Source organism: Cynoglossus semilaevis, chromosome 20 (assembly GCF_000523025.1).
Source record: "Cynoglossus semilaevis isolate Cse_v1.0 chromosome 20, Cse_v1.0, whole genome shotgun sequence".
NCBI classification, from domain to species: Eukaryota; Metazoa; Chordata; class Actinopteri; order Pleuronectiformes; family Cynoglossidae; genus Cynoglossus; species Cynoglossus semilaevis.
Window position 1 is genome coordinate 11,795,779 of NC_024326.1, and position 7,009 is coordinate 11,802,787.

The window sequence follows — 7,009 nt, forward strand, 5'->3', positions numbered from 1 at the left end:
GACAGTCTGTGTCGTCCTTCTGGTCCAGAAGATGACGCTAAAATGGTCCAGTTGACTGTAGACAAAGCAGAACGTCAGTTGAACATCAGGCTAAAATACAGAAAGACCTAAATCTGAACATAACACCATAGAACACCATAGAACAGATTCAGGATTGTTCCCTAAACCCTGTTGTGTTGTGATGTCATCTGTTGCCGTCCTCAGTGCTGCTGACGTGGGTGAACTGCCACAGTGTGCGATGGGCCACTTGTGTTCAAGATGTCTTCACTGCAGGGAAGCTCTTGGCCCTGGGCCTCATCATTGTCATGGGTGTGGTCCAGATTTGCAAAGGTAACATTTTTGTTCTGGTCCAGAGTAAAAGGAGACATTTTAAATCCCACCCCCCTCCATTTTAGTACAACCATCATTACTGAACCATCTCTTTTTTTCTTCCTCTTCACCTCTGTTCTTATTTCTAAAAGTGGAGATAAGCTCCTTAAAGACGATGTTTGTGAAAAGTCTTCACTGCAGTTTTCTTTAGTGTCTGATTCAAACAAAAATATTTCAGTTATAAACATCATCTTAACATTATTCTGGTGAATGTATTTTTCTTCATTAACATATCAGTTGTTTTATTGGCATTAAAATTCCCTCACACTCATGGGATACATCTTTTTCACAGGTCTGGTTATTTAAAAAAAAAAAAAAAATTGGATGGTGTTTGGTGCCCTCTACTGCTCATATTGCGGTCGTGTAAACCACTTCTCTTTAAATTCTTTGTTTTCTTTCTTTTGTATTTACAGGTCACTATGACTGGTTGGAACCAAAACACGCCTTTGAGACGTTCCGTGACTACGACGTGGGACTGATCGCCCTGTCCTTCCTGCAGGGATCCTTCGCTTATGGAGGCTGGAACTTCCTCAACTACGTCACCGAGGAGTTGGTGGATCCTCACAGGTGACGTCATGAAAGCTGTGATTCATACGTTTGTGGATATTTTAAAGCCCAACAATAACGAAAGTCAACCCTAAAGTAGCACAAGATCTAAAAACTACAGAATATTATTTTTCCATCCTCAGGAACCTCCCTCGTGCCATCTTCATCTCCATCCCTGTGGTCACCTTCGTGTTCGTCTTCGCCAACGTGGCCTACATCACAGCCATGAGCCCACAGGAGCTGCTGGCCTCGAACGCTGTCGCTGTGGTGAGTGGAAGCTAAAACCGAAGCAGCTGCTCTGCTGACCATGATTTCTGTCATCATTTTACATTCAATTTGAACTTTCATCAAGTCAGAGGAATTACGAATGTGACAAAGTTTGTCTTCATCCTTTTTTTTTTGTCTCCCAGACATTTGGAGAGAAATTGTTGGGAGTCATGTCATGGATCATGCCCATCTCTGTGGCTCTCTCCACCTTTGGGGGAGTCAACGGCTCTCTCTTTACGTCATCACGGTCAGTTAAAACGGCACGTACTCCACCTAGTGGCCATCTGTCGTTTTTCCACACTTGGTGTTAGATTTACAGGCATGCTGGGTTACAAGAAAGATGTCTTTATTACATTAACATTTAATATTGAGACACATGTCACATCTCATTTTAATCCAAAATTAAAGAATATTTGAAAGGAGCTCTAAAAACACTCAACAGCTTGTGGCACAAAAGTTCTACAGAGAAGGAAAACTCTGAACAAGTTACACAACTTCCATTTGGTCACATGATCTTGGCTCAAGATGTCCGTCCAAGGACTGGATTAATTTGAAGTAGGCGTTCGGACTGAGGCCTCATTAGGAGCTGCGATTTTTTAGAAACACTTTTTCTCCTGTCGTGGTCCATCCCCCCCCTCAGCTGTTGGGCTCTGCACTGGTGTTTCTGTGTTTCCTCAAACTTCCTTCTCAGCTGGTGAGTCCACCACACCATGTGAGCGCCATCTGGCTGCACCCTCGGGACTTAATTGTCTGTGACTCTGCGTCCCAGGCTGTTTTTCGTAGGAGCACGAGAAGGTCATCTCCCACGTGTGCTGGGTATGATCCACATGGAACGCTGCACGCCCATCCCTGCACTGATCTTCACGGTGAGTCCTGAACATTTACCTCTGATTTTAAAGAAAAAAACCAAAACAACAACAACCAAACCAAATGAAAGTGTGTCTGTTCCCAGTTGGTCACCTCTCTGCTGATGCTGTGCACCAGTGACATCTACACCATGATAAACTACGTGGGCTTCATCAACTACCTCTTCTATGGCATCACTGTCGCCGGGCAGATTGTCCTGCGCATCAAACAGCCCGACATGCACCGACCCATCAAGGTACCGGCACAGATGGAGTAACTGGGTGCTGACAGCCTCTTTTGCAGAATGGAGTGATACGTCAGCCGCGGGAAGTTTTAATTAGGTCTAGAACAGAGCCTTTTATTAGAAACATCTGTTCTGTCCTGTCAGTCTGCCAATAATGTGGCTGCAGCTTCACTCACTGTTCCTGTGAAACATCAAAAATGTACAACGACCTGGGGCTCATCCACGGGAAATCCTGTTTTTCTGGTATATTCACACAGCAGTACTTGATGTGCTGTTATCAAAATGTCGTCCACCGGGGTCTAGTAGTTCAGGCCCAGTTTTATCGTACTGTTTGTCATGTCGGTCTATTTACCTTTAATTTTTAAATAATGCTAATTGGTTTTATTTGCAACTCTCCCACGCCGTCCTCCAGGTGAGCCTCGTGTGGCCAGTGTTCTACCTGCTCTTCTGGGCCTTTCTGCTGATCTTCTCTGTCTACTCTGAGCCCGTGGTCTGTGGTGTCGGACTGGCCATCACCATGACTGGGGTCCCTGTCTATTTCTTTGGAGTCTACTGGGAAAAGAAGCCTCAGTGGTTAGATACCGCTCTCGGTAAGATGACAACGATGTTTTTGGTTCCTATCCTTATTCTGTGTGTATTTCTGTGTCTTAAACAACAGTTTTGTCTAAATATAACTCATTTTCTGATTATTTTTTTCCTCCTCCCCCCCCCCAACTCTGTCAAGGCAAAATGACTCACCTGTTCCAAAAGCTGTGTTGGATGGTCGACCCAGGCTCAGGGGGAAACTGAAGTAGCCCTAACAAAAAGGACATGTGGAAAGTGATGCACAGACTCTTACTTACAGCACTGGACGTGGACGTTTGGACACCAACTTGTTGGTGATTGGCTGGGCTCCATTCAGCACTGTTTGTTTACACACTGTACAGAAACTGATTGTCACTGAGATGTTATTGTTTTCCCTGCAGCATTTAAACCACGCATACTTGTTAATATATCAGTCTTGGAAGCAGCTGGAAAAGGAAAGAAAATTAAAATATTTTTATATGTTTTCATAAAATGATTAAATCAAAGTATTTGTCCTCCATGTTTTTATTGCACCGGTAGCGCCATCCAACACCTGAGAAGTAGAGCTGCTGGTGTTCTGCTGCAGCTCATTAATCTTTTATCCACCTGTTGCTTCACCTGACTGATAACGGGTGGAGCACACGCACAGTCGGGATCAAATTGCGGAAGTCGTGGAAAAGAGTGACGGCTGTAGGGGGTAAAGACGTCACAGGACCAAATGTAAGGCAAGAAAGAGATTGATGTTGCCTTCAAAATAAAAGTCAATCGCGCTACGTTTATTTACCGTGATACAAATCAGGAGTTGATTAGGAAATTATTAATTTATTATTATAACTATTATAATTAAAGCTACCTGGAGTGTAGGTCCCTTAGTGCTAGACTGAGGTTGTGCAACCCCAAGTTGTAATAATTTAATTCGGTTAAATAAAATGCGTAGTATTCAACTATGTAAAGTCAAATCATTTTAAGTTGTATTTTGCGATCACTAGATTGTGTTTACTTTAATATACACTCATTTGAATTATATTTAAAATGTAAACTTCAAACATTACGATCAAATTAGTTTTTTATGAGAAGAGCACAATGTTCTAAAGGTTCACATTATTCACATTATTTTTGATAGTTTTTCGCAGTTTCAGATGATATTTGTGTTATGGTGGCAACACTGTTTTAATTAAGTTAATAGAATTTATCTACCAATTTAACGTGAGATAATTGCTTTATTTCGAAGGCCTTGACAGGAAGTCGTATGGATGTCACATAAACTTGACGCTTCATATTTGTAACTCCAGTGACGGGGGTTTCAGCCAACAGACTGCAGTCGTGTGTTGGAGGGGGGTTCGGTTGAACCGGTGTATTTTTGTGTAAAACTGTCCTCTCTCTGTACTCTGTACAGGTAAGTTCATGTTTATTTCAGTAATATAGACCATAAACCGCCGTTTAATGACTGGCAGCCAAGCTAATTTAGCGGCTAGCGCCGTGTCCGGGCCGCCTGTGTGTCGGAGCGGGTTTGACAGCATCTGCAGACTCACTCTGTGGTTTAGCCTCGTTACACTGACGGCATCACGGTGACAGTGGGAGGGTCCGAGGAACTCCGAAGTTTACTCTGGGTTAGAACTCTATATCACGTCCGTTTAATAAGTTCACAGATGACTGACAGAGACTCACTGTGAGGAGAAGAGCTGTGAAGACAGAGACTCACTGTGAGGAGAAGAGCCAGTGTTTGAACTGTGTTTGCTTTGAACAACAACAAACAGCTACCTGTCCGCAGAAATAGCAGCCATTGTTTTTTTTTACATTCCTGACGTGGTTCCAAACTTGTGTTAAGTGACACGGGAAAACTACGGAAGTCGATAAAGGACAAATGGACAAATCTAATCATTTAAGTGTTTACCAGGAATCCAGGGATTAAGATCGAATTCCCGTCTTTAAAAAAAAATGTAAACAATGTTTGATTACAAGTAAGAATTCCTTTAATCTGATTTTGTTTTGGGATAAAAACGTTTTTCCACCTTTGAGATTTAGAGATTGCGCAAACATTGTCCCAAATAATCTAATTTCTGGAACTTTGAAAGAAAAAAATAAGCCTTTTAACTCTCCTAATTTATTTAACAATTATTTAGCATTTTATTTCTATTAGATTTTTTTTATATAATACTCCCTGCAGTATCTAATGTATTACAAATGACTTGTTACTGTTCAGTGGTACTTCAGAACCACATCCACCTTGTAGAGAACTCTGCTTTGCACCATTACAGCTATGTCTCCGTCAATACCCCTGCAAGAGATGATCCGGGCCATCAGGTCTGCCCGGACCCAGTGTGAGGAGCGGGGAGTCATCCAGAGGGAGTGTGCGGCCATCAGAGCACAGTTCAGACAGTCTGACAACGGGTCACGGTCACACAACTTGGCCAAACTGCTCTACGTGCACATGTTGGGTTACCCAGCCCACTTTGGTCAGGTGGGAGGATTTTCACTAATGCCTGTCATGGGTTCTGTTCAAGCTGTGGCTGAATTACACTATTTGTTGTTTCCTGAGCACTGATCAGGCTTTCAACAGGAGGCCCACAAACCCTGGAGGTACTCTAAAAGTACTGCGGAGGGTCCTGGAATCTTTCGATGATTTGATATTTTCTAAAGGGTTTTTCCACAATATTTTTCTCATCAAATTCTCTAAATACAAATTGCCCCGAATCCAGGAACATAATCTGTGCATTAAACAACACTTTAAATTACACAGAAAAGTATCTAATAGCCAGGAGGGTGATATTTCAACCAGTAATTATTATGGTTCAGTTTACAAGTTCTTTCACCCTCGATGACACCCTGAGGCTTCAGTCTGTAGACTCCCTAGACTAGAGCTGTAAGATCAGTGAACTGATCCAAGACTGAGTCACAACTAAATTCTTTGATTATGTCAGGAGTGTGTCTGACTGGTGAAAGTGGGTCAGTGCTGCTCTGCTCCAGCTCTGGAGCCGAGCCCGTCTCCATCAGGGATGCCTTCAGATTGGCAGAACTGTTAGTGTCTGTGATAAAACTTGAGGGTGATACAAGTTCTCGCTCTTCCTGCTAGATGGAGTGCGTCCGGATGATCGCCAGCTCTCGTTACAGCGAGAAGCGCGTGGGGTATCTGGGAGCGATGATGCTGCTGGACGAGAAGCAGGACGCCAGTCTGCTCATCACCAACTCCATCAAGAAGTGAGCACAGTCCAAAGTGAAAGTCTTGACGGGATGCTCTGAGTTTTGTTGGTTTGGTGGTTTTAACACGTGCTGATGTACGAGCCGAGGGTCTCAACGCAAGGTCATGTCAGTGTTCATCACCAGACTTTTATGTTTTTATGTCCAGTCTTGACAGCTTTGATTAGCTGTTGTTTTGTTTTGTTTTAAATCTTTTTACCTATTCTGCTCTTATTCAACTCATTTTATCTGTCCTGACTTCAAAAAACCTTCTTGGAATCATTTTTTTTCTAGAACTAAACCTAAGATTAAATTTGAGACTGAATATTTTTGGACTTGTTGTACTTAAACCTAAGATTAAATTTGAGACTGAACATTTTGGGACTCGTTGTACTTGTTAACACACATTTCTCTCTCTCTCTCTCTCTCTGTCTTCCAGTGACCTGTCTCACAGTAATCAGTACGTACAGTCTCTGGCCTTGTGCACACTGGCCTGTATGGGCTCAGCTGAGATGTGCAGAGATCTGGCCCCAGAGATTGACAGACTGCTCCGGGCCTCCAACTCCTACATCAAGAAGAAGGTGAAGACTGTAGAACCGTATCAGTGTTGTAGCCTCAGATCAAGACCCTAGATCAGGTTTTCTTAGTTTAAATCAGTAGCTGATGATGAGCAGTCTGTCCTGTGACCTCCTGTTCAGTTTATTCAGGGAGTCTGTAAAGTTGTGGAGCCTAAGACCTGTCCTGTCCTCCCTCTGTCCTCAGGCTGCCCTCTGTGCCGTCCACATTGTCAGAAAAGTCCAGGATCTCGGGGAGCTCTTCGCCCCAGCAGCTCGATCCCTGCTCGCAGAGAAAAACCATGGTTTGTTGACGTTTATGGCTTTGTTTGCATTGTTATAATTTTTAATACTCTCCTCTTGTAAGGCGTCTGTTGACTGTCCTCCTCCTCCTCTTCCTCCTCAGGTGTGTTACATGGTGCCGTGATCCTCATCACTGAGC

At 43.2% G+C, this 7,009-nt stretch overlaps 2 protein-coding genes across 2 annotated transcripts in view; both read left to right on the forward strand.

Annotated features, from left to right (window-relative positions):
* slc7a8b (solute carrier family 7 member 8b) overlaps positions 1-3,334 on the forward strand; it is a 6,616-nt gene extending 3,282 nt beyond the window's left edge. The window contains exons 5-12 of the mRNA XM_008334748.2: positions 205-330; positions 783-936; positions 1,059-1,182; positions 1,326-1,429; positions 1,952-2,048; positions 2,135-2,284; positions 2,685-2,862; positions 2,997-3,334. Of these exons, the coding sequence (XP_008332970.1) occupies positions 205-330; positions 783-936; positions 1,059-1,182; positions 1,326-1,429; positions 1,952-2,048; positions 2,135-2,284; positions 2,685-2,862; positions 2,997-3,061 (998 nt within the window). The 3' untranslated portion in view covers positions 3,062-3,334. The remainder of the gene's footprint in view (positions 1-204; positions 331-782; positions 937-1,058; positions 1,183-1,325; positions 1,430-1,951; positions 2,049-2,134; positions 2,285-2,684; positions 2,863-2,996) is intronic.
* A 761-nt stretch (positions 3,335-4,095) lies between these two features.
* The window catches only part of ap1g2 (adaptor related protein complex 1 subunit gamma 2), a 9,438-nt gene continuing 6,524 nt past the window's right edge, over positions 4,096-7,009 (forward strand). Inside the window, exons 1-6 of the mRNA XM_025066199.1 lie at positions 4,096-4,232; positions 5,095-5,297; positions 5,910-6,034; positions 6,453-6,594; positions 6,776-6,872; positions 6,974-7,009. The exon at positions 6,974-7,009 is cut by the window's right edge and continues 27 nt beyond it. Coding sequence (XP_024921967.1) covers positions 5,097-5,297; positions 5,910-6,034; positions 6,453-6,594; positions 6,776-6,872; positions 6,974-7,009 — 601 coding nt within the window. The 5' untranslated portion in view covers positions 4,096-4,232; positions 5,095-5,096. The remainder of the gene's footprint in view (positions 4,233-5,094; positions 5,298-5,909; positions 6,035-6,452; positions 6,595-6,775; positions 6,873-6,973) is intronic.